The sequence below is a fragment of the Falco biarmicus genome, chromosome 2, assembly GCF_023638135.1.
Source record: "Falco biarmicus isolate bFalBia1 chromosome 2, bFalBia1.pri, whole genome shotgun sequence".
NCBI classification, from domain to species: Eukaryota; Metazoa; Chordata; class Aves; order Falconiformes; family Falconidae; genus Falco; species Falco biarmicus.
Genome location: NC_079289.1, coordinates 64,937,268 through 64,964,599, shown reverse-complemented (window position 1 = coordinate 64,964,599; position 27,332 = coordinate 64,937,268). Strand labels below are relative to the sequence as shown.

The following is a 27,332-nucleotide window of genomic DNA, read 5'->3' as shown; positions in this document are numbered from 1 at the left end:
CAGATATTTTTACCTGCTGTTACGACAACAGGTTGACTGAGGTTTTAGCACACAAGATGGGAAACAGAACTGTTCCGTACAAAATTTACCTTTTCTAGTAAGCCATGCAGTTCTAGAGATTTGTTAAGAAGATTCCTTCTGCGTTCTGTCTCAGTAATGAAGGCATCACAGAGATGATGAAGTTCACTGCATTTTGGAATAATGGAGTCCACAGCATAATGATTGCTTTGAATAAAAGCATCACCCTCTGAGGCTAGCATTCTGGCTTTTGCTATAGTTTCCTAAGAAAGCAAACATTGATTTAGGTAAGTCTGGAGCACAAATCTTAAGAGGAGCAGCTGAGGAACTGGGGTTGTTTAGTCTGGAGAGGAGAAGACTCAGAGCGGACCTTACTGCTCTCTACAGCTACCTGAAAGGAGGTTATAGGCAGGTGGGGGTAGGTCTCTTTTCCCAGGTAACAAGTGACAGGACAAGAGGAAATAGCCTTAAGCTACACTAGGGGAGGTTTAGATTGGATATTAGGAAAAGCATCCTCACTGAAAGGGTGGCCATGCGTTGGAACGGGCTGCCTAGGTAGGTGGTGGAATCGCCATCCCTGGAGGTGTTCAAAAAACACGTAGGTGCAGTGCTTAGGGAGATGATTTAGTGATGGACTTGGCAGTCCTAGGTGAATGATGGGACCTGATGATCTCAAAGGTCTTTTCCAACCTAAATGATTCTATGATTCTATCTTTCCTTGAATCATCATCAATGAAAGAAGTTAAAATTATACCATTTGGTTTTACACAGTAAAATACACATGTTGATAAGAACACTTCTTCAGTTAACAGCTGCCTTGCCTAATAAATCAAAGTGATTTCCTGTCTTCCCAGACACCCAAGAACGTTTATGCCTTCTTTATTGTATCAGAGTACTTCAGAAACATTGAGTTTAATCATATGCCTCCCTGTGAAGGAACTACTATTGGCTTTCTATGCCCTAGTTATTCAACAGCATGTTTGTGTGCATATGTCTGCAATTTGGAGTACAGCAGCATTCTGAACCCCAGTTAAAAAATATGTAACTGCAGCACCTCATCCTCAAGAGCAACAACCTCACTTACTGAGCTGTATATTTTATTGAAGCACAGATCATAATAAGGTTCTCCTTCTACAGTGTTCAGAGTGTATGTTTCTGTTCATCATCTTTTAACATGTTGTACATCCAATACACAGCTTTGTCATTTCTGAGATTTAATGAAGTAAGCGGCTTTAATAGTAATGGAAGTGGCCCCTCAATCACTAAGTGCAGAACTTTGCTATGCAGACATTTCATGCAATTCTTCCATGAACTAATCACACCAACTTTATGACTGGTCACTCTGGTCTTTGAGAGATGCCAGAGAACTGGGCTGCTCCAAAGGTTAAAAACTTTATTCCAAATTCCTTCTGCACAGTGCCTGAGACACTGATTCTGCCCCGTTGTCAGCTTAAGCTCTGCTTATAAGATATACCCAAATATCGTGCCCCTCCACACACACATTGTCATACTAAAAATTAAGGAGACTTGCAGAGTTCTTACACATGACTTTTCTTCAAAGTTGGCAAGATCTTTCAAAATATGCTCCACGTGTGAACAGCTGTTTCCCACATCTGTGAAAGCAGTCAGTCTCTCGGACACAATATCCAAAGCTGCTTTGACCTGAAATGAGACACAGCTATGTATCTGTGTGATTCTACCTCTCTGGAGACCCACCAGTTGAATAACTGATAGCCACTATTTCCAGTCAGGTGACTCACATTATGTGGTTACTGGGGCACAGAGAGAAACCACTTTTACTGACAGCCTACCTTTACCCCCAACTCAAAATGAAAACAATTAAAAAAAGGCAGTGAAGTAATTCTATTTTCTGGTAGTGAAAGAAAAAAAAACCAAAACAACAAAACCCCAAACCCAACAATGAAGGAAAACTAACGTTCACAAAGCATTTACGATCTTGCTTTTACCAGATGATTGTAATACAAAACAACATTAACAACTAGCAAAACATGAGGGAGAGGTCCTCACACTAACAACTGGCTGAGACAGACATACAGACACACACACACTTGTAGGAGGGTTTCAGAGCTTTGCTCCCATGGAGACACAGGGGCCATGCTCTGAGATCAGCTACACCAGCATAGGGAGACTGTAGGTGCCATCGAGCATATGAGTTAAACTAACATGAGATCAGAAACTGGCTGTAAAAATTGTAGTTCAGCCTCCACCCAGCTTCCAACAGTGTGGTTGCAACTTCCCACCCACAGTGTTGGAGACTGTTTCATAAAATTTCAGCCAGAAGGTTTAGGTAAGTCTTGGTTCCTTAAAAGGGCCTACTGGCAAGATGAAAGTGTTGCAGCCACCGTATTATGCTTCTGTGGTGGAGAACAGGTTTCAAAGGAGTTTTTGAATGCTTATACACTGCTGGGCCTGTGGAAAAAAAAATCATAAGCCTGCAGAAGAGAAGCTATTATGTCTCTATAGGCAAGTATTCAAGGTAGTAAAGATAGCAGTATGTCAAGTAAGGACACATTCAAGAAAAAAGTTGGAGAAAGCTTTCAAGCACACACGAGCTGCAGAAACAAGAGGGGTAAGTATTTTCGCCTGAATCATTTCTATATTACCAAATACTGACTGCCACCAAGAAGTTCTCACCTCTCTGAAATTCTGTTCAAAATTCCGAAGGCGCAGACATTGCTCAAGTTTTTGCTCATGCTTAATCCAAAACTCATCAAAGGCAGTCTCCGTTTCATGTAATTGAGCCAGAAGCCTTTAAAAAAAGAAGAAATACTGTAAGAATGATGGGTATAGCCTTCAAGGGACAATACAATCTTCCACAGTAAACAAGAAACTTCCCTAAAGCAATATCTTCCAGAAAAAATAAACTGGATACAGGAAACTTTCTGAGTATTGCACAGAATTGTTTCCTAGAATAACATTGACGTAAAACTGAAACCCAACACAAACATTCAGTTATGAAAAACTGGCAAGTGCTGATTTGAAGCTAACTGCTGCGCATACTATTTCTCAGCTCTGTCCTGGGGACATGGGGACTTGGGGCTAGCAAACATAAATAAAACATGCAAATGTGTGTGGGCTAGGACCCAGAGGAACTCAAGCCTTGGGCTATAAGGAAAAATGAAGGCAAAAATTTTTACTGCTGTGACCAGCCAGCTGCCCTTACATTTCATTCTTTGGAGCAAGGTTCATAATAAACCCGAAGGTCATTGCTGCTCCTCTTCTGAGCAGAGTTACTACTTAAGTATCACAGGCAAGTGTGATACAGCAGTACTGCAATGAAAAGAGCCTTCTTCGATTATAACTTTGGTGAATGCCTTAAACCTTTTACTTTTCAACTTATCTTCCAATATTGCATTTGACAGCATGGTATCCTATGGACTTATCTTTACAGTCTGCTTTGCTGTACTCAGACTACATCCAGGGAACATATCAGAATTTTAATGAACTTTTGTCTTCAACAGCAGAGAAACAAACTCTGAATTCGCAAGTTAAAATTGATTAGAAAAAAGGCAGACACACAGAGTTTGTTCCAACTTCTGTCAGATATTGTATTGAGTGGGAATATTTTGGATAAATAAGCAACACCCACTCCGATTGTTCTTCGGATAGCTGATAGCAACAATGACCAAAAAAGTGACTTCTGCCAAGCTTTGTGGATTGGAATGGACAGTTATTTGGAAAGAAAAGTCAGCCTGAGTGTAACAGAAACATGGAATGACCGACAAAAAAAGAATGCAGAATACTGCCTGGGGGAAATGAGCTATGCTTTCACGCTTTGTTCAAATTTGCATCTGTGCTATGGTGATATAATGTCTTCAAACCTGGCAGTAATTTAAGGGAGGGGGGGGTGGGGAGCAAAGGAAAACAACATCTATTACTTGTATGCCCAAAGGAAGCATATAGGTTATTTGTGCATAGATACTTCAAGAGCAGTGTACTCCCTAGCAGCCCTTTATAGGCCACTGACGACATTGGTAAGATCTCAGCAATGTTAGAAGCTGCTTTGGGCAGGGTTAAAGAAAAAGAAACCCCTCACTTCAGTTCAAAAGGACATAATGAATGTGGACAAATCTGCTGAAAAGAAGGGATATATTACTTCTGTCTTCCTATCTGCTTTCCCTATAGCAGCAAAGTTTCCTTGGGTTGCACTTTAGTTTCTAAACAAAGCTTCAATATTCTTTTAAATAAGGAAAAGCTGCTGAACTATATAGTCCAAATCTGAAAAAAAGAACAGCATTAGTTGGCGCCAGAAATCAAACCCCAGCCCTTATTTCCTTATCAGCAAATGACCCGGTAATGGACAGCAGGGGTTTACTTTGCTCAGAACAGAACAGACAACAAAGAAGTTGTTTCTGAAAGTACATTTTATATGTTCATGTTGTAATATCTGCTTATTTGCTAAGGTTAAGTATGGAACTAAGCAAAAGAGCTGGGGAGGCATCAAAAAAAACCCCAGAAAAGCAGCATGTTCATTATTTTGCTCCTCTCACCTTTCTACCGTTGTTTGATTGTCTAGCTGATCTTGATTCAGTTTGTATTCAGGATTCTCAGTAACTGGTTTTGAAATACTTCCAAGGATATCATCTCCCTGTTCTACTGCTAACCTGATATCCTCCTACAAAACAAAACAAACACCCCACACACTGTAGTTGTGTGGTTTTTTTTTTAAAACAGACTTCATAAAGCACCAAACTGGAAAAAGGATTTTGTTTTAATAGCAATAGAGCAACAGTAGTATGATTAAAAGCAGTGTTTGACAACAAATACAGACAGTAAATGCTAAATTTCAGCTTCTTCTACATTTACCAGTTTAAGATCTCAGTAACTTAGTTGAATTTTCATGATACGTAGCCTTCTAGTGTCTCCTTAGGTTACAAATCTCTCAAAAGTTTTTTGGGGTTTCAAAAGTATACATCTAACAGTTTTCATTTAAGCTGATTTGAAAGAACATTAGTCCATTCTTCAAAAAGTCATGTATCTGCATGCATATGAAAATAAAATCAGTTTTCTTGTTGCAAACAAACCTACAAATTATAAACACGCCACTACTTACACAGGAATTTCTGTTTCCACATACAAATTATTATGCATTTGTACATACGTAGACTTAGTCTCAATAAATGTAATTTTTGAATGCAAAAAGGACTTTTAACATCAAGCCAAGCAAACCAAGTTCAGTAAGATTTCAATGTTTTGTATTATTACTTTTAACATCCTCCACATTTTCTACTAACATTATTAGCTATAAATTAAAACACAGTTTCACTAGAAGACAAAATCTTTACAAGAATTACATACCTTCATTTTGTCCTTCTTTTCTTTATGTGTTGCAAGAAGGGAGCTGGTTGATTGCACATCATTTGGTAGTTCTGTTTCAGCCAGTTCAGTCCCAAAGGACTGAAGAATCTGAGCTGTTTGCTTAACCTTTTGGGCGAAACCTTCTATAGCCTTTTGGAATAAAAATCATTAAAGATGTTTCATGCTCATCACATACACATGTACCAATGACACATACACACAAAATACAGCTCTCAAAACAAACACAAGCAGGTTAATTACAAGCCTGAAAAACGGTCAAAGTATAATTTTGCAAGCAACAGATACCGTCACCATTAATTCCTTAATTGTCTATTTTTCCTAGGCTCGTATCAGGTCTATCTTCCTCATATTTTTATAATCTGGAGTTATTTTACAAGTTGAGATTTTTCTTTCTTGTAGCAAAACCAATAAACCTCAACACAAAAACACACTGTAGTTCCTTTGCTCCAAGTGTTCAGAAAACCACTCCCAAATTATTACTCATATTATTTCTCTAAGATGACTAAGTACCATTGGGAACATCTTCTCACTCTGAGCAAGTCAACTTGCATCACTTGGAATCTGTTTTATAAATGACAGGGTATAAAACAGACTTACAGTGCGACGGGACAGCCATCTGCTATGGCAATAATCCAGGGTGCCACCAAGATCTTCTGTTAATTGTGTTTTATCAATGTAACCCTGCAGTTCTGACACTGAGCCCAGCATTATGACCTGCAACAGCAAAGAAAGTGAACACTATCAGAGGCGAGAATTCTCTTCTTAAGGATTCTAAGCCCCATCCTTCAGCCTCTGATAGAGAAAACTCAGCTTAATACAAAAGCAAATGATGGAACTATTTCCTTTGCGTACAGAAAACCAAACTTAACAGTTGTTTCAGTTTAAGATGATGTAAATGTAGATAACTGCATACGAGCAAGAGCAACAGTCATATTCAAAAAAAGCTTATGGATTATACAACATAAATTACACCACCAGTTTTTTTATCTTGATAAACCATACAAGGCTTTTTTCTAAGGGCAACATTCATTCAACCTATTTATCCTACGAGAGAGGAAAATAGTACCTCTGTGGATTTGGCATGTAAGGACTGGTTCCCCAAAATAAACAAGGGGTGGGGGAAAAGTACCTTAACTTAAAGACTTGAAAATTTCACCCTTGACATTGACATATGATACATAAAAACTCGTATACCTTTAGTTCATTTCATTCCAGTTTATTTTCAAGTATAAATGCTGTACGTTTTCAAACAGAAGTATAATCAGTGGGTTCACTGGCAATGCAACAACAGGCATCAGTTGTATGTTTGCTCAAATGACAGAAACTACAGCATTTGTCCATGGGAAATGCATTTGCCTCAAAATTCACATACTTCCAGAATAAACCATCAAGAACTAGCCAAAATTGCTGGAACCGCCTTTAAGCATGGTGTTTTGTTGGGATTTTTTGGCCCTCGCTAGCTACATTAAGTACTTTTAACAGATTTCTGACAGTACAGTGGGAACAGAGGATTACTTACAGGTACTTTCATTTTAAACTCATCTTTGTTGAATTTGAAAGCAATGTCTGAGAGAGCTCGATGAAAAAATCCTGTTGGGCGCAGAACGAGGACTAGTTGCAGATTTCCCGGGAAAGATGCCTGCAAAACAAGTTTAGTCTGTTATTTTCTGTCTCAGCTCCAGAAAATATTTTTGAACAAGGAGAAGCCCCTGTTAAACCACAAACTAACTGTATCAAAGGCCTCCCATAATGGGGTGACCAATTACAAACTTGCAAGGCTTGCACAAAGAGCTTCATTCAAAGAGATGTTTACTCATCTTTGGGTATTGGAATCTATTCTCCTGGAATCAAGTTTTTCAGGGCTGGCTTGTACTGCTCTTCAGCTAAGATTACATCCTAGCCAAGGAGGCTAAAGAACAAACAGCAGTGGCTTAGTACTTTTTCAACAGCAGTACTTTCAGGGTTACCTTATCTTCTCTTTAATAGAGGGTGTCAAGAGAAACCGCCATTATTGTCTGAGCACCGAATACATTTCTAATTTGCCCATGTACTACCTTGCCAGCTGCCTACACAAACTATTGCCACCAAGACAATTTCTCAGGCAGTAGCTTAGAAATAAGCTTTAATTTTGCAGACAAAAGTAAAAATCAAACACAGTAATTGTCAGCTCTTTTTCTCATTATCTTACAACTAGTAGTCTCAAGATCTTTCCTATTCTACAAGTGATAGGGGGAAAACAGAAGAGAGCTGAAGGAAAGCAAAGAAATAGCATTAAATTAGTAAAAACCAACCCCTGCTGTGGCAGAGGTTTGCATACTTGGCATTTAGCTATTCTTGAAATTATGCAGATCTTCTCCCCCTTTCGTTATTTCCACCATAGGGATGCAGTGAAGCTCACTAAAGAAATGATCATTACAATGATTAAGTATGCTATTTTCTTCATTATACTGTTGGAAATTATGTCACAATTTTAGTAAACTGAATTACTACCAAAAAAAAAAAAAAAAGGTCAACCAAAAAACAAATACTGACTGAAGGAACTGTTATGCTATGATCTGTTTCCATGCTTAGTGAAACTGTTAGGATCTGGAAGGCTGGAGAGTAGTTTAATATCCATTTTAAGATTTCCAAGAGTCCCAGGTATTTAGCACTGGAAATTACAAACTTTTAAAGAAAAAAACCAAACAAACAGTTTAAAACTTTTCTGAAAGACTTCACAGGTGCATTGTGGTTCCCCAGATACTCAGTATACAACCGAGATCTCAGCTTGACTGAGAAACCTTAAAGGGCTGAACTTCACAATCTGTCTCCACTTCAGTGATGTCCAAATTTTCTAGAAAGCATGGTGGTTTGGTCCCAGAGAAGTCTGTCTGAGGGCTGGGAACAGAATCCAGACAATTCTGAGTGCCCAGCTTCTCATCCTTGCACTGTAAACAATCTGTCTCTGTGTACTAATAGTAGTACACCCTGGGGACTTACTAATCCACAGTTACTAGAGGAAAAACTTCTAACAGAAAAATTCCTGATGGTATTCAGAAGAAAACGTTAAGAAAAAAGATGATTTTTTTAACCTTTTTTCCCTCTGAATTACTGTACCAAGGGCAATTGCAGATTTATTTCAGAAAATTAATTAACTCATATTAAGAGACATTGCAAGAATGGATAAAAGATTTTTTTTTTTAATAAATATCCTGAATAATCTTTTTACAATGATGGCTGTGCAGTCTATCATTTCACGCATTCAACAGAATGTGTCCAACTGCACCTGGATCACTGTGTCCCGTTCCGGTTCCCACAGTTCAAGAAAGACGTGGACAGACTGGAGAGGGTCCAAAGGAGGACCACAAAGAAGATCAAAGGGCTGGAGAACCTGCCCAGTGAAGGAAGACTGAAGGAATTAGGTCTCTCCTCTCTGGAGAAGAGCGGGCTTGGGGGGGACCTCATTACAATATTCCAGCCGCCACTTAAAGGGCATCTACAAAGAGGACAGAGGCTGTCTCTTCACAAGTTGCAGTGTGGGAAGGCAATGGGTACAAGTTGCACTGAGGGAAGTTTCACCTTGATGTAGAGAAAGAAATTTTTTTTACAGTGAGAACAATCATTCACTGGAACAACCTCCCCAGGGACACGGTAGAGTCCCCATCACTGAGGTTTTTCATGATGAGACTGGACAGGGTGCTAGTGTCAACAAAGCTCCCTTTCCCCGGGAATGGTTGGGCCCGGTGATCTTTCAAGATTCCTCCCAATCTGAGCTGTTATTCTGTGATTCTATTGATATTTAGGCTATTACTGAAGCAAACAGTAGTAGCCAAATGCAAAGCAATAGTAATTTTTTCTAAACTGTGTATTATCTCTTATGAAATACAAAGTTTAACTGCATGACCAAATTGAGTATCTTATTAGTATTCAATTCAAAGAATACACATGTACTATTATTCTCCATCTCAGTGTGTCTACCCAAAATGACACTGTTGAAGTCACTATAGTCTTGTACCACTAACTCCCATTCAAGGCTTGCCAGAAGTTTCCCCTCTCTCTCAACAAAACCTCACATTCTAGGTTACTCTAACTTTGTCTACAATACCATTCTTAGCTCCACTAGTCTGTCTCCTATGCTTCCCATTTGGTTTTGTTTTTTCAAAAAACAGTTTTTCAAGACTGATGCCTCCTCTGTTTGTTGTGGCTAGGAGTCAAATACGCAAATTGACCTTTGTGAAACAACAAGAAGAACAGGGAGGATTGCTACAGTAAACAATGCTGGACCTGTGCCAGCTATTCCAGTTTATCTGAGCTTGTCTCTGCACTGCCCAAATATTAATGTTTTCCTAACTTTTTTTTTCCCTTAAAGCCCTGATGACTTGCAGAGACAATGATATGATGCAAGAGATGCTCCTTAGATGCATGTGAACTTCATCAACCAGTCCACCCTGAATACAAGAGAACAAAACCCCCAAAACCAAACCATAACACCCAAGTCTACGCTCCATTCCAGTCCAGCAGCATGTTTGTTTGAAGCCATTGTATGCTAAGCAGACAGAGCAAACAATGAGCTCTCAAGAACGCTGTGCCAAGTGTTAAGCACAGAAATAAATATTCATGGATGTTTAGTACTGCCATACAATAAAGTGCCTTCAAGGACTGTTGAAGTCAATGAACTTCACTGCAACTTGAAGAAGGGTTTGTGTGCTTGAAAGCTGTTTTTTCCAGAAGTGTCTTTCTTTACTAAATGAATTAATGCCAACTGCTCCCCCAACATTTTGTCTCAAATATTATACTTCAACTCATTTGATACCTATGCAAAAGAGACCATGGGTCATGTTTTTGGTATCCTCTATGAAAATTAGAGTAGCCCCTATTCTATTGTAGCCCAACCCATACATTCCTTCATCTCACTTGCATTAGTTCTCTATCTGCTTATCTCCTTCACTTTCCCATCCAGTCAGGTCAGTGCTGATTCCAAAGATACAGGAAAAGATGCAGATGTGCATGTAGTTATCAGCTTTGAAATGAATCTGACCAAACCAGGAACTCATATACAGCACAGCCCTTAAATCAAAGCTTTCTAATACACTGACATCTTTGCTGCCTTGTAAGTACCCTGAATCAGGAACACGGGAAGAACCTTTGCTGGCTGGAAAAAACAGGAACTACTTTAAATCCTCTGGGAAATCAATTAATTAATACTCAGGAACCGGTTGACCTGCCCGCTCTCAGGCCTCCACTTCTCAGGGATGTGGAGCTTTCCGCTGCATGCTCTAGCCTTCTGCAAAAGGGGGGAATCTTAGAGAGACTGAACGCAGCTGGGTTTTGTGCAAAATGGAAAATTAAGTGAGCTGTGTATAATCTTATTTATCACTTTTCTTCACATTATATTAATGACAGAGAGGATGTCTGTAGCACCAGTATTGACCCTGAAGTTAAGCACCTTCTAACAGGAGAAGGTAAGGAGAGGCAGGTCTTCTCTTGAATGAAGATGACACAATGCTGAATGGCTGGTAAGGAACTGCAAAAGCTGGGCAGGAAACAACCCCTGCCTGACGCTCAGTAAGGGGTGGTGGCAGCTTATTTGCAGGGAAGGGCGGGCAGCATTTTGCCAGGCAGGTACTGAGATTCTTCATATCTTTGGTTTCCCCTGTGTAACGTGGTCTTGCTCTGTCAGTGTGAACAGGGAGCTATTTAAGTCACTCAATTTTACCTGCACCAGTCAAGCTGAGAAGCAATCCCCCACAACTGAAAACAGCCCATAGCTGCTAGAGGCTACTGGGCAGATGGCATTTTCAAGGGAGGAGTAAGTCTCACTGAATCACATACTTTACAATAGTTCCAATACTCACTGAGGTAGGATGCAGTGCTGCCAGGCTGCCGCTCCCTGGAATGGGCAGCACTGGAGCAGGGCAGGGGCTGGGATCTACAACAGGAGCCAGTCACTACAGCTTTCAGTAGTGAATAGCCAAAGGTGAGCTTTTGGAAAAGACAACCAACACCTTTGAGTTTTCATATCTCCGGTTACCCCCTAGGGCTTATTTAGTATACAAAATAATTATGTGGATAGATATATGTACCTTTTAGACAGAGATTCACTTAAAATAAAGTTGCAGTCTGCTGTGTTCAGTCCCACAGAGCAATTTGCTCAGCTGACCCAGAGCTCAGAAGTCGTTTATACTTCTACACAGCAAAGAAAAAGCTATTCTGATAAATGGTGAACCTACAACCCCTTTTCTTCCACTTCCCAGGTAAACAGGCAGCTTTCAGAAGTATCCGAACCATGTGAGCCATCAAAGAGCTAATGCTTGACCCAGTTTTAGTAGTTCTGTTTCAAAATACTTGGAACAGCACTATTTTCCATTTTATGAAGAGCTTCAATATACCCAACATTACCAAACTCTGTGGTGGTGTTTTTGCTTCTGCACTTATTAGTATGCCGTAAGCCACAGGGCATTTCTTTCCAAAATACCTGTGTATATAAAGGAGCTAATAAGTACTTCCCCCCCCCCCCCCCCCCCCCCAAGACTGTTTATTCCTGGCTAGAATGAAGTCTCTTACACAGGCTTCTTGTCAAGGAAGAATCTTGAATTAAATCAGTTCATAAAAGGAGCAGTTTGAAAGCTAGGTTTAAAAACATTGAGCTGTTTTGCATTAGATCTGGGTTTAATGCTTGTGTTATGATCCTGGTTTTAGAGTTTAAGTGATTCACTTCTCTCTTTTTACATATTAAAAAACCCCATGTAATAAAAAGGAAAAATGGCTGACTATACAAGGATAACCGCAAAAGTGCCTGCACATGTAATATTCTCAAAACAACCAAAGCAATAAGACAAAAATGTACAGCATCTCAAAATAACCTTTTTAGTTTATCATTTACTGGAATAAAATTAATATAAATACTGTTCTACCTTCATCATACTGTCAAGTTCTTGTTTTGAATCCAAGCAAAAATAAGAAACATGACTAGGGGCTGAAAGAAGAGCAGTTTTTTCAAACTCAACCCATATAAATTGTTAAGTGTCATTACAGTTTTCCAGACATGACACAAATTGCTAGCTAGAAACTGGACTAATGGGAAATACCTATCCATAACAAAAAATAGTGCCTTTCATGGAGTATCACTTACTAAATGCATCTTTTCTCCATCAACACTCACTAAGAAACTCAAGGTCTTTCTATAAACAAGGCAGAAGAATGCAAGGTTGGATTACTGTAATTCATGGTTTCTCACCTTGGATGTAAAACCAATGATAAGACTCCAGATGGCACAAAAACGGGACTGCCTGGCTCCTGCAAGGTTTAGGTTGGTATTAGCAACTCCAGTCTCTCCATTGCGTTTTGGTATCCTCCTGCCAGCTAAAGGTCTTGGCCCTAATCTTTAAAGCAATTAATGGGCTATGCCTGTGCTACAGGGAAGGTTGCATTTTGATTTATGAAGAGCTAAGAAAAACCAGTGCTCTGGACAATGCAGTCCAAAGCAGAAGACATGAAACCTGCATGCAGTGCATCCTTAGCCAAAGGTGGCAAGTCACAAAGCAAACTTCTCCAGGGGGTTGAATAAAACCCAACTCCTGCCACATTTAGAAAGGACTGTAAAGTTTTGTTACTGGGTAAATCTTTCTCACTACCACCTGAGCAACCTCCATACCAACTTCTTGCTCAAGAGTAGTTGCCCACATGTATGTTATTCCCTAAACACCAAGTTTAAGGAAGTTTGTTTCCTCTGAACTTTCAATATGAGGCTGATGGATGGCTATGGTGGAACTTTTAATGATGTTGAGTGCAGTTTTTTGTTTGTCTAAAAGGCTGAGTTCACACTTCAACATTTCCCTCAAGATGGAGGAAGACAATGATGACAGGACAACAGAGACAAAGAAAAATGTAATGACATAGGCTTCATTTTTTTAAGAAAACACACTGGAACTATGAACAGAAGAGCAGTGTGAAACCCAAGAACACATTGATTAGTAACATGCCACACTCCTGTAACTGTGGACTGAATATTGCTTTTTTTAGTATGATAACACAAGGCAGCATGGGAAGGAGAAAAAAAAGTAATTTTTGACTGCATGGAAAGGAAAAGGGGATCAATTTGTCTGGTGTTTGTCCTTCACTCGACTACAGTTGGGAAAATACGGAGCCATTTTACCAAGCTATGTGACTGCTCCTCCTTGCACCCTCATTCATCATCATCAAAAGACAACTCTAACTGTTAGGAAAACTAAACAAGTGGAAGTTAAGCCTCCAGTTTCCCTTGAACAATTTAAAAAAACCCCTTTGTCCATCAACAGGACCCAGAGAAATCCTCATGACTTTGGTGCAAGATACGTATTGTGTATATTTGGCTTTGTTTTTTTAAGAAGCAGACAGAAGAAATGAATTTAGAGTTCATTTATGGCAAATATTACAGCAAACAAATGGTGGACAACAGCAAACAATGACTTTTCACTATATTTTTTTTTTTTAATATGAAGATAAAATTTTCAGGCAATCGAGGGTGACATGACGATTGCTGAAGCCCAAGAGAACTGCCACATACATCCACGGACACAATACAAAGCCAAAGCTGAGCCAGTTCAAAAAAGGAAACATATAAAAAAAAATTATGCCTCTAAATATTAGACTTCAGCTAGGAAGCATGATTTCTCTTTTAAATAAAGCTCTCAGAAGAATGAGAAAAGAAGAAAAAAAGGAAAACAACCCATCACCAACAGCACTACAATCCGCAGTGCTCCCTGCTCAGTACCCTTCTCCAGGCAAAGCCCTTAGGCACCAACATGATCACTACAATGATGGATCCCTTATCATGGGGATAGATACTCAGGTTCTCTATATTGAGTTTCTAGGCAACACACAGGAGGAACGCTACGATAAACATTACTATTATGGGTATAAGTAGCATGTCTGTAGTTGCCCCCCACGCTCTACCACCCCAATTACGTAAAAAAAAAAGGACTGTCATCTGTGGAATACTCACCTGTCCTTGAACAGAAACTACAGCATTGCATTTTGAAAAAGATTTAAAAACTCCACAGATATAGTCCTTTTTCCTTAATCATCTCAATTTATGCTGCTCTCTGTTTCCACTACTGGAATCTGCTCAATGCTGCATCTCAAAATTTCGAAATGAGCTGCAAAAGCAGATTTTGCTAGTATTTTGGCATATTTTCAATATTTTAACATTTCTAACATACTCACTGTGAAAAAGTTGTATTGTGAGAATATTATATCATTATATATTCATTCACAAAAAAGTCATGTAGTGGGAGTAAGGTATTACCTTTAAATAAATACCTTTAATTTACAATAAGCAAACAGTTCTTTGGTCAGAATGGGGCTACACAAAAATGACATTTACTGTTTTGATTTAACTTTCACCTTACAGAGTCAAAATTTTTCAGCCACTAAAAATTGAATAAAAGATGCTTACAGCACTTACTGGAAAGATTATAAACACTAACAATTCAAGCAAGGATAACAAGAAAAAAACCCCAAAGAAATAAAAAAGTAAACCAACAGTAGGATAAGCACATGATAAACATGAATCTCTTTTCCTACTCATGTAAAAAAAGAAGCCTCTAATAAGCTTAGTTTTCAGATTTAAAAACTAATAATTAAAAAAGAGAATGAAAGTACCAGCATGTGCTGTTGATTGATCACAGTAGGTATGTAATATCTTAAGGTACACAAGCAACCCTTATTTTAATTTGAACACCACAGAATCAGTTTTTACACCTGAATACCTTTCACAAGTGGCAAACTAAATCAGGACCCTCATCCCTTCCTAAAAGGAAAGCTCACTTGAATAGTGAAAGGTGGACCCAAAGCTGTATAGGACACATGGGACGTCCATGTAAACACTGGCTCCCACCTGGAAGAGCTGCACGCTGCACACATTTGCATGCACACACACACATGCTCTCCAAGTGTTTTCTCAGGAAGATGTTCTGACCTGCAAACTGCATTAAAAGCACATCATAGATACATGATGCTTGGTCCCAGTCAGCTGCAATACAAAACTACTGGATACTTCCTGGGTCATCTATCAGCTAACATTTTGCTGAAGAAATAAAATATTTCCTGTTTTTCCACTCATAAGAGGAAGGTTCAACACAGAAAATCTTCCTTAGGAGTTAACTTAAAACAGTACTCACTGCTATCCGCAGTATGGAAGCTTTCACAGAAGTCCATTTGTCCTGTCTGCGATCTATGACAAGAATAAATCCAATTCCAGCATCTCGCAAACTAAGTTTGGAGGAGGAAAGAAAGAGAAAGTTCAGTTAAAAATGCAAATGAAATTCCTATGTTGTCTCACTCACAAAAAGCAGTTAAAAACTATTTACAAAAAAGTAGCTTGACCTTTTTGTGCTGAATCTTCTTCATCTACACATCTGAAATAAATACATACTATACACCATTGGAAAGATGCAGCAGTCCCAAACAGGTTCCACAGAGCTTCAAACCATATTCAAATAATGAATTCTTCTTTTTCACAAGCGAGTTTTTACATTTCTTGCACAGAGATTATTTCAGAGGAAAATAAACCCCTTCGATTCTCCATTGCTTTGGTGCTGATATAATCCCTCCTTCATGCTGTTTACAGTATAATTCCAGGATCAAAACAAAGTTGTTTTCCTTTTGCATCTGCTTTTAACCTTCTGTTTGAATTGTCTTCCTCCTCACTGATATTTAAAACTCCCTAAACCCACAGATCCTTCTGATCATTCCATGATACTGCCCTGCGCATCTGAAATTCTCACATGCCTCCAGGTTGCAAACTTGTTCCCAGGTGCATTTTCACGTTCACCGAAAGAAAAATATCCCTATGGCATTTAAACACTCCAAGTCGTAGAGGAGAAAAATGGGATCAGACGTGCTTCTCTGGAATGGAAACATCTGTGAGAGAGAATCTGCTCAAATCCTTGTCTATGGGTGACCTTTCTTTTTCGCCTGTGCTCAGCTGCATGTGCTACGGAGTCCCAATCAAGGGATCTGCTCCTGTTTTGTAATTCCCCACTAAGCCAATTGTGCAATGCCAGCAGCAGCCCTTGCCAGCCAATCGCAATCAAAATGGAAATGACAGGCAAATACAAGGCAGACGGGCTCGGATTTGTTATTTTCTCATATATTTGGTCATTTCTAATATATGTGCTGTATTTTCAATCTGGATAATAATTTACTGCAAGGCCTACTGTGTGTCATTTAGAAATACTGTGCATCAATTTGTTACCAACATACCTTAAAAGGCAATATAAAAATCAACACACAACAGAATGTCAGGATCTCTTATTCGAGATTGCTGAATCATGAAAACATGAGCTTTGCTATATGAGATTATGTTGGTAGCATAATAATAACAGGATGATGAACACAGGTATCCAGATGTGTCATCTTAAGCTATTCTTCAAAATTACAATTTTAAACATGACTCACAGTCTACCTCCTCTCTCTTACAAACCGTAATATCTCTCAAATTTACAGACTAAATATTTAGGGAGAAACATGAATAATCATAAAAAATGCAAAGGAACACTTGCTTTCTTTCAAAAGAAGCTAGGCAGTCATTTTAACATAGGAGAATATTAGAAACAACCCCTCGCTACCTATATTCAGTGCATGTTACTTAACTCTTGCCTCTGGGTTTGGACAATACTGATAAACAACATCTGAGTACTTGCTTTGTAAGCCTGAATAAATCTTGCAAACAATCAGGGCTTTATATTAGCAATATGCTTCCCACTACAGTAAATATCCATGATTTACTAAAGCTTCCCCTCTTCCTTCTCTTTCTTTATCTGAAGTGCAAGAGGGACAGATCCAGACTGATTTTAGCATCTTCCTGTTCCCCATTTAAAGGTCCCACCATTTTAACCTTTAGCAACTGAGCAAAATAAAATGCCAACAGCAACCACGTTCCACAATGATCAAGTTGCAAAACAAAGTCCTTGGGTTACACAGTCTAAACATGGGTGAATGAAATAAAAAAGGTGCTACAGCTGTTCCCATGGCAGTTCATGCAGATTTTGAAGAGTATTATGATGCTTAGAGAGCTATTTTCCCTGCTCAATAGAAATCTCCAGGATTCCTGGAGCATTATGGAAGCATAATTTCAGATCCCACAGAGTACCTAAATGCAACATCTGTATAATATTTCAAGAAGCTATTGAGATTTCTGCCTAACAAGCATAACTTTAAAGCCTCTGACAGAGCATCTATCAGAGATCTCTCCAGGAGCACAGAGGATGACAGACCCAGCTGGGATCCCAGAGAAGATCTAGATGGTAGCTCCACACAGTTAATCACCTGCCTTAACACCTAGCAATAAGCAGAGCTTAATATCATTCTCCTAGGAAAAAAAAACAAACAAACAGACGAGGCTTACTTAAGCGTAAGAGTTGACAAAAGAAAAGTACATCTCTTAGATAGCCCAGATGATGTCTTTAGTCAGCCTTCTTTTTCCACTGCTGGACCAAACTGAGGGATCAAGTATGTTGGGTGATTGCATGATTTAGATTGCAGCCTCCTTCCAGGCTTAGACATAAAAGCCACAATTCCCCACTGCTGGCTAGCAGACAACCAGTGGCACTGTCTTGAGCACCTGACTTCAAACTGTTAACACTCCATTAATATAGACTACTTAAAAAAAAAATAAACACTCTGTTCTGAACTGATCACAGTGGGAAAAATATTTGTTATCTTGATAACAGTGTCATGTTGCCAAGGGCTGGCTATGGAGTCTGGGATCCAGCTCCAGCAAGTCGTAGGCAGGAAGCAACAAACTAAACTAAGACATTGTGTACAAGAGTTGAGAACATTACGAAGGTAACAAAAGTCACATATTCAAGAAAAGTAAATACTGGAAATGGGTCTGTTTGCCAGTGCACCCTTGCTCTACTGACCTCTCTTTGCTGCTACACACACCTGTGTATGTAGTTACAAGACAGTTTGCGAGACTCCCCTCTTTTAGGGCATAGGATGAATGGTGTTTCGGCAACAAGCAGTATTCAATTTTTCTTTGGCTCCTGATTTAACTTTAAGTATCAGCTCTCCCTCTTTTCCTCAGCCATAATTATTACATTCTATCCAAACAGTGATTTCCTCTCCCCTGCCTTCCCCCCCATTTGCTGGAGAGCAAAGCATTTTGGTGTCTACTGTGTTTCAGCAGAAGAATGCTCTGATGGACACGACCTGTCCTGCTCATCAAGCTTTACCCCCTGCCTTGCTCCAGTTGCACTGTACTCATCAGCTTAGGCAAGATCTTCTCACACCTCTGTTACACTCTCCAGTAACTTGTCACCACCACCCACATTTGTGTCACCCATTCATCCCTTCAACCATTCTCATTCCCTGCTGCCTTGCTCCAAGAACAGCTCAAAAAGTCTTGGGGCTTTAATTTTTTTTATTTTATACTGTCAGAACAAATGACCAAACTGGTTCTCACCCTGCCCCTTCCTGAATATCCAGTCCTCTCATCCTCCAGCCCAAGTCTCCTTCACCCTATGTCCCACTCAATCTGTCAGTATCTTCCCTCAGGTGGACACTTCCCTTGGCTGTGGTCCTGCCTGTTGAGTCAGGAAGCTTGCCTGCACAGCCTGCTTGTCAACAGGCAGCACTTGCACCCCAAGAGACAGTTTTCCCACTGTCAGCCTTGCAGCAGACCTGCCTCTAGAGCAGCTCATGCTGCAACGGCAGAGAAGGCCCTGCTCAGCCCCAGGATGAAGTGGGACATTTTTGACAACAGACGAGTAGTTACTGAGCACCTGTGACCTGCGATACAGGCAGATTTTTCTCAAGGTATTTCCTTGAGACAAAGGCCATCATTCTTCTAAGCAGTCCAAGTCCTTGACCAAGGATGGAGGCACTTGAGCTTCTCAAACAAAAGACTGTTTCCATGTTTGAAAAACACAGTGGATTTGTTCCCTGGCTTCTTGGGAACAACTCAGTTGTTTTGGCTGAACTTTAAATCAAAAACTCAGGTGAGACTCACGAATGGAAAGAAAATCTGGCAGAGTTGTAAATGACTGGAAACCAACCCTGACAGTGAGAAACAGCAGACAGCCTTAGCAGAAGCACCTGCCTATTAAGGCCTCTCGACATTTCCCTTACAAATTCTGTTTTCTTTAATGCCTTTACTTGTATCTGGTGTACTTACTGAAATGTAACTTCTATAAGCTTGTAATTCAAATTTAGTATTTCCTTCCTTTGTTTCCCTCCTAACACACACACAAAACAACCCAATGTTCATGGCACAAGCTCTGTTTTTCTCTTTACTCACCAGCACAAAGAACAGAACATTTTTAGAAAGGCAGAGAAACCATCCATGCTCTGCAGGAAACACATCTGGCAAACTCACAAAGGCTGGGTCAGAAAGGTAGAAAGCAGGGGAAGGGGAGCAGGGGCCACAGAGGACAGGAGAAAATACAGCAGAGGGTAGGCTTTCTGCTCAGTCCCCTTTCTCCATCTTGGGGAGCCAGTTTAACACCTTTTGGAGAAGGTGAGAGACTGAGGTTGAAGCACCTGCCCTACAAGCACCAAGTTCTCCAACATAGACTGTACAGCAGGAACTTAATCTTCCATTTAGTGACTCCTCAGCTTTCAAATCTGGGGACTTCTCCCTCTTTGACTTGTTTGCAAGACTTAATGAGCTCATGCACCTGGGGGAAAGGGTGGGAAAGCTTCTGCTACATAGGACTGCAGAAAGAAACTTCCCTCTGGGGTGTGTGGAAGCAATTACATAGTCATCATCTGAAAGATCCTTGCATTTCTCCAAGATATGGGTGGTGACAACTGCTACACAAATAAGTTCCTATTGCTTCTAGTATGAAAACTGATCGTATGCATTGCTCTCTACTACAAACAAAAACAAATCTTCAGGTTCACTGCAGAGGCTCGATAATATCATCATTTTGCATGTTTGAAATTCTGTGCGGCATTTTAGGTTAAATAATTCCAATTTAATGAAAGTGAATTTCAGTCTTAAAGCTTTAATAATAAACAGTTGGCTTACATTACACTCAGGATTATTCCCTACCTTGACTACCTCTGCCTATGCATACAAACTGACTAGAAATTCTTGCTCTCAACAGCTGAACAGCTATTTTGACAGGAGGACTTCAGTAACATTCAGTGAAGAATTAACTGCATTAAGCAGAGCACCCAGGCAATGCCTGCAGCAATCTGCATTATAAACAGCTGAAGCTGTCTTTAGATGCCTGGTATCACCCATTATTAAAGATTACTAACCCTCTGTAGCTCATCACTGACCAGCAATGTGCATCAGTGATACATACACACTGCTCGAAGAGATGCGGGGTCTCAGGCTGCTCACAGATCTTGGCCTTTTTTGGCATGCAACATGTAGACCTATGTACGAAGGACCATGGAATCGGCCCACCCACCCATCATTGGCCATACTACTGTACCACAAAAAGGGAAACATACAAGACCCAGTGAAACATCTTCGGAATGATATTGCCCATCCTGTCCATATGGCAATTAGGTTTATGCTTGGGCATGCCACAAGGGTTGTGTGGCTCATAAAAAAATATATATTAAAAAAAATAATCTCGAAGGTAGAATTGTACACAGTGCAGAACAAGACAAGCTGGAGCTCAAACAGGTTCAGCATATACAAGAAGACAGTCCAGTAGCCTGAGCCCAGGGGTAACAATCACTTTGAACAGCAAGTGTTCCTGTCATGCCCCCAGTCATAAAAATACTTTCAGCAGTTATCAATCTTTGAAGTCAGAAAGTTACCCTATATTCAGTCATCAGCAAACAAGCCAGGGTAATTAAGAACAGCATTCTCTGTTACTTTGTTTAGGAACAGGCTGTTGGAAACCAGACGCTAACTACTAAGGTTATCGTTCCCCAAGAGAAACTCTGCATCCTACATTTTCAGAGGCATTTCAACAGATTGAACCCGAGTCACTTCAAAGACCACTTCTCCATCTCTCCTGCTGCTGCTAGGAATGACTTCTAGGGGGGTGAGGGGGAGGACAAGAACTTTTTCTAAATCGTGTTTAACATATTAAAAATAAAAAAAAGAAACCACTAATGCCCTGGCAATGAATGCAAGCAGAGAAGAGCAATCTCCTTAGCTGCCTTTATACGTTCTAGAAGACAATCAGATATTGTCTTATGGTATTAATGGTATTAACAAATCAAGACAGAAATCTCCAGTACAGCATCTATGAATGAAAATAATTCAACTAAGCCCTATGGTGACATTTCACATTACCAGTTTTATGCTGGTTTTCCAGCAAGGGGAAGGGCTGGAACAATTCACCTGGCATAACCCTGCCCCACATCTCCCCTCCTTGTGTCCTTATGTCGGATAACCAAGACTTTTTCTATTTGATAACTAGGTAAGTCCTAGAGGATGCAGTTTTTCCTACAGTAGAAGAATTTAAGTGTTTATGAATTTGACAAAGAAAATAAAGTTGAAGCTCAACTGTAACACTAAACAAAATCTAGTACCCAGGCACTAAACAGGAATTAGACCTACAGCAGTTTAATTTTCTTATAATTCCTGATTGCTTGTTATCATAAAGCCTACTTTCTTTCAAAACTGGCCAATTCGTCCACTTAATTCCAAAACAAATCCACCAGCTGGATATTTTTAAAAAGAAACAAAAGAAATTATCACATTTGGCACATTCCCCTCATTTTAAAAGGTGTTCTAATTACTGATTTTAAAATATTTTTTAATTTGGTCTTAGTATTTTGATCTTACGACAGCTTCTTTCTCACTATCCAAAGCAAGACTAAGATTAAGGACTTCTTAACATTTGAAACCACCGTCTCTAAGGAGAAAGCAGTCTTGTGCTTTCTTGAGTAAATGATGGGAAGAAGGGGATATATCCCGCTCTGCAAAGCTCTAGTTTGAAAGCTACAGGTACTGCAGGGTTTTATAGCCCATAATACCCAGCCTCACTGTAGAATGTGCCTAATTGAATCAATTTAGATACAGCAGAAACTGAAACAGAACTATAAACCATTATTGGAGTTCTACGTTAGACAATTAAATTTCTGGTTTAAATTGCTAAGTAAGCCTGTAGGTTTTAACACAGCATCTAAGCTGAATACTGCTCTGTAATGCTGCTGCTATATCAGATCTCTCTTAGGTGTTTTCTAGAAACCTGCACTTAAATTAGTACTTAAAAGCATTCAACTGAAGAATAGGTTGGAAAATAAAAAGTGTTATAAATCCTTTGTAACACCAACATTACAAATGACATTCCAAATTTGTAATGTGAATGTACAAATCAAAGTGATTACACACCTAAGAGAAGTTGGAAGTATTGAGGGCTGGACAGTAATACCTTCCCACTAACCACACTTGCTCTAAATTAGGAAACTTTAAAATCATATTTTCTATTTTTCTGACAGAAAAATTGAGGTTTGCATTGGTATTGAGACATCAGTGGCAAAGAAACAATCTGCCAAGAAAATAAATAGAATGAAAACATATTCCCAAAAGATCACTGCATATACAAGTGCATGATACTACCATGACATTCAATCGGTTAGACAGAAAATCAGGCAGAAAATATCAGTTTGGTGCCAAGTTCTGCCAGAGATGTATATGTATGACTGAGGTCAAAGAATATTGCACACATCTGAGAACAGAACCGTTCCTAACAATGTCACATTTATGAATATAAGATTTACGAACACCCAGATGAACCTCTTTGGATACCAGCAAACCTCCTGAGATGCCTTAGAGCAAACTGGCATGACATTTCAGCTCTGATTCAAAGTGCAGGCCCGACACCTCAGTCCAGATTCCCACAAAAACACACTTTCAGTTGAGGTGTGTAACTGGTCTATCAGGTATCAGTTCTTAGTCCAGCAACATTTAAGAGAAAGAACAGAAATTATGAGCACCCTCTATTTCTGGCATATGACAATGCATACGGGACAAAAATGTGAATGCAATCATTGACAACTTCAGCATAATTTCAGATGGAATTAGTAATATAGTTTTGTCTTTAATTTCTGTAACCTACATGTCTTTAGCTGAGAACACTGAAGAAGTCAGCTAGTACAGGAAGCACAGCTGGGAGGACACATCTATTGCTTCTAATCTCCTTGGAAAACCATCTATAGAGCATAGACCCAAGGAACAGGCTCACCTCAAGCTTCCTGAGGTGCTGAATTCAAAGCAGGTGCTTGGTGTTGTGAAAGTCACTGCACTGCAGCTATATCTCCATATCCAAATCTCTGGAATCAGGGACAAAACCTGCCATCTACTCCTTATTGTATTCAGTGAGTGCCCGTACTGTGCTTCCACAAAAGGTTATTGATCTAGAATTTGTTATATTTGATTACTGGGCCCTCTCACAGTCAGCTCGATTAACTTAAACTGTGGAAGGATAAACTCACCCATCTCAAACTAAGGCTGACCATTGTTCATGAAGAAATCTAGGAAAGAAAAGGAATTCTAACATAACAAATGTAAAGTGAGACAGTCAGAAGCGCTGCTGTACTAGTGCAGCCTCTAGTGGTCTGTCCAAGATCGCTGAATGCCAAGTAAAAATTTATATATAAACCTCCTGGCAGTATCAGCAGCATTTCACTCAACACACCCCATTTTGTGGCAGCCCACAGGAGGACCATAACCTGTAAGCAAGGAGGCACCATTTCTCGTTGATTTTTATGTTTAAAAATCTGATTATGAAAATAAACACTGCTCCCCCCCCCCCCCAATCACTATAAATACAACGTGCATACTATTCTACCATCTTTTTCATTCTGCACTGGAATTCTGTGACTATACGGATTTTTTAATGCACATTCAACACACAGCATTTGGACTTTTTTTTTATTTGGTTTTGATAATTACTGCCTTCCCTTCAGAGAAACAGATGAAGCTGCCCAGGAAATGAAAAAAACCTAAGCCTTTGTGCTGGAGCTGAACCTGTTAAAGTTTCATCATTAGATAAGGTTCAGATAAGAAATCTGATCTGTTTCCCTCCACTATGCACTTCCCCCCCCCCCCCCCTTCTCCACATTCCATTTAACTCTCCCTAAACCTCTTCCAGTGTACTACTGATGGAAAACTTCTATTTTTCTTATTTATGCTTACTTTTAGTCTCGGCTGTTATTAGTTCATGCCCCAGGTATGTCTGAAAACACTCATACTGTATTTCAGTGTTCTCAGGATTGGGGAATCATCAGATACACAAAACTGTATTTTAGGATTTCACAGCAACCAGGCAAAGAAGAATTTAGATCAACGCTCGGTTGTGAGATGGCATAAATAAAACCCATGACATAAATGATGTAATTTACTCATGAGGTGGAAGAGACAAGCAGAACCACACAGCCTGGAAGAGCAACACCATGAAAGTACCTTTTGAAACTTTATAAGCATAGGCAAGATAATTATACATGATGTGTCAGTGACAGGAGATCTTAAAGGCCAGATAAACAGGAGACAAAATAATGAAAGCAACTTCAAAGAGCTTTGTCTAAAGTGCTGATGATAATTCAAAATTTTGGAAGTGTCATCCAAACTTCACGATGATTGTAGATGGGCTGAAAAGCAAGAACCCGCAAGGAAGATGGTCTGCTATCAGAGACATATTGTCTATGAGGCAAGTGACAACTCACTGACAACCAGGAGAGCTGCTCTCAAGCCTTGGTCCCAAAGGCAACCACTGGTCTTTATCCTGCGCAGCAGTAGGTCCCTTGAAATTGTGAGATATGAATTAAAATGTGTTTACTTGAGGCACCTCTGTCTCAAGCACTGTCTCAGCCAAATAAGCAGCACTGCTACATACCTTATTTATTTTAAATTATTTATGTCGATTTATATAGCATAAACAGTCACATTTCTCTTTTCCCTCCCCACTCAGCTTCAGAGATACGGGCATCAGTATCTTCTTTGATTCGTCCCTACAGCTCATCTATCTTCTCTGCTACTTCAGGTTCTTAAATCAGACTCTCTCCCACTTTAAAGTGAATTCCCCCTTAAAATAAACACAACTGACTGGAGTACAGTAATCTATTCCATTATATTCCATTATATATGCTGAGATTCCTTCTGCTCCAAAAAGCTTATGTTGTTGAAGGCAAGCTGAGGGAATGTAGCCAGTGTTAAAGATATAAACTACAGTGTCCAGGTATCATCATTTGCCTGGGCCTGCTCATCTGCTTGTACCACGTGCACTGGTGTCCTTTCCATGGTACCTATCAGCCTTTTTTACGGTAACTTACCAGGCTTTACCCCATCAAAGAATCCCATAGACTATAATCAGAATGTCTGTGATGCATTTCTACAGGTAACAGAAATAATCACTAAGAGACAAAGTTATTGCTTAACAGATTCTCTTTTAGTGTGTGAAATTAACTAAAGTAAGGGGGTTTAAGGAAGAGTTTTAATTTTCTAAACTGAAAAAACAGTGTAATTTCTTCAGGTTGTGCAGAGCTGCTTTGGGTGGACTATTTGAATAAAGTTAACAACTTTGAGGACTCATTTAGAGTCAACTACAGATGGCTGAAGTAGGCCATGTTATTCTTGAGGGCCAATTAAGGATAAATAGGTCAATAAAGGCAAAAGGGCTCTATGCTGGTTAATCTTAAGTAAATATAAGTAACAGAAAGCCTGCATGATCCTCACTTTTGAACTACTAAGTCCAACTCCGTAATAGCTTTTTTACACCTATTCAGAACTATGATATTGGAATTATACGTATTTCCAGTACACTGCAACAACCATTAATGCCACTGAAAAAAGTACTGGCACAACCTTATCTGGAATGCTGCTTGCTTTGTTTTTGAAAGGTGAGTTTACACTTAGTAGGGTGTTAAATTCTTTGAACTTAAGACTGGACTAATGAAACCTGCTGCATAAGGTCCAGCATTCTGGTAACTAACTTCCACAATTTTACGGTGCTTAATTTAGTTTGTCTTCTTAGAAGATTAAATTTACCACTGGACAGTGTGTATCGTGCATACTATTCAATTCCTCTAAACCATGAAGGTGTAAGTGGTATTTGAAGACTAGAAAAGCTTTGTCTGTATGGGGCTGAGCTTTAAACAAGTTTGAGACATTCATAAAGTGGACAAAAACAAGTGTAATTTGTTCCAAACTCATTAAAAATTCAGACTCTAAGTAACATGTTGCGCTCTGACCTAATCTTGTCAAACTACGTATCTGACACAAAAGCTTCTGACTATCACTTGACTTTAAGATGCAATGCTCCTGCTTCAAACCTAAGCCTTTACATTTCCTTTCTGCTTACAGGAACATATGGTATTTACAACTGTTTGGCAGCTGTGCTCTGAGAAAGGAAGGTCACACACAGCATGACAGATTTTGCTGTAAGTCCTGGGATGTTCTCACTGACAAATCTGAGGGGCTGCCAAGGTAACAGCAGGGTACAGATTCCACATCTTCAGCCTGGATTGTAATTTGACAAAGAGGACAGCATGGAAATGAAGCACAGCTGACAGAAACAAACTCTGAAGCTGCAAAGCTGTTGCTCAGTGTGTCAGTGCAAACTGTCAGAGCATCTGGGTTTTGGCACTTCTTACCCATTATGTGGTGATGCTCATCCCTGGCACTATAAAACAAAAGTGGTTAACTCTTAGCTAGTGGTGGGCTGCCTGTTTAGTTTGCAGATAAATGAGGAAACATGTGCAACTACCCTTCCATAACTGGCTCTTCACAAGGTCAGCCCGGACCCTGAGGGAATTCCCAACTCAAAATACAGCACTACCCCAACACTGCTGCCCCTGCAGTGGTGGATCTATGCCAAGAACGGCCAGACCTGAGCTCTGTGAGCGCTGTGCTCTCCAGTGACCCTCACGCTGGGAAGGTTTGCTCCAGTAACATCTATGCCATGCTGTGGTATATTCTTCTAGTCCCTACTTAAAATCCATTCTGTCACTCTTTACTGTGCCCACACCAGTAAAGTCTTCCCAGATTTGAACCCACTGGAAGGCTTAGCACAGACATTTCTTTTTCAGTTTTCCAGCGT

The 27,332-nt window shown here is 39.7% G+C and overlaps 1 protein-coding gene across 19 annotated transcripts in view; it reads right to left on the bottom strand.

Annotated features, from left to right (window-relative positions):
* MCF2L (MCF.2 cell line derived transforming sequence like) overlaps nucleotides 1-27,332 on the bottom strand; it is a 164,320-nt gene that overhangs the window by 24,163 nt on the left and 112,825 nt on the right. For 18 of the 19 annotated variants that reach the window (XR_008820008.1, XM_056327209.1, XM_056327193.1 and 15 more), the window contains 8 exons: nucleotides 15,498-15,588; nucleotides 6,878-6,997; nucleotides 5,956-6,072; nucleotides 5,338-5,487; nucleotides 4,530-4,654; nucleotides 2,674-2,788; nucleotides 1,561-1,680; nucleotides 90-281 (listed from right to left, as the gene is read on the bottom strand). Coding sequence is in view for 18 of the 19 variants with exons in the window: in XM_056327209.1 (XP_056183184.1) it covers nucleotides 90-281; nucleotides 1,561-1,680; nucleotides 2,674-2,788; nucleotides 4,530-4,654; nucleotides 5,338-5,487; nucleotides 5,956-6,072; nucleotides 6,878-6,997; nucleotides 15,498-15,588 (1,030 nt within the window). In the remaining variant the exon portion in view is untranslated. Of the gene's footprint in view, nucleotides 1-89; nucleotides 282-1,560; nucleotides 1,681-2,673; nucleotides 2,789-4,529; nucleotides 4,655-5,337; nucleotides 5,488-5,955; nucleotides 6,073-6,877; nucleotides 6,998-15,497; nucleotides 15,589-15,702; nucleotides 16,314-27,332 lie in introns of those variants that run through there. The other variant, XM_056327213.1, reaches the window with a different exon arrangement.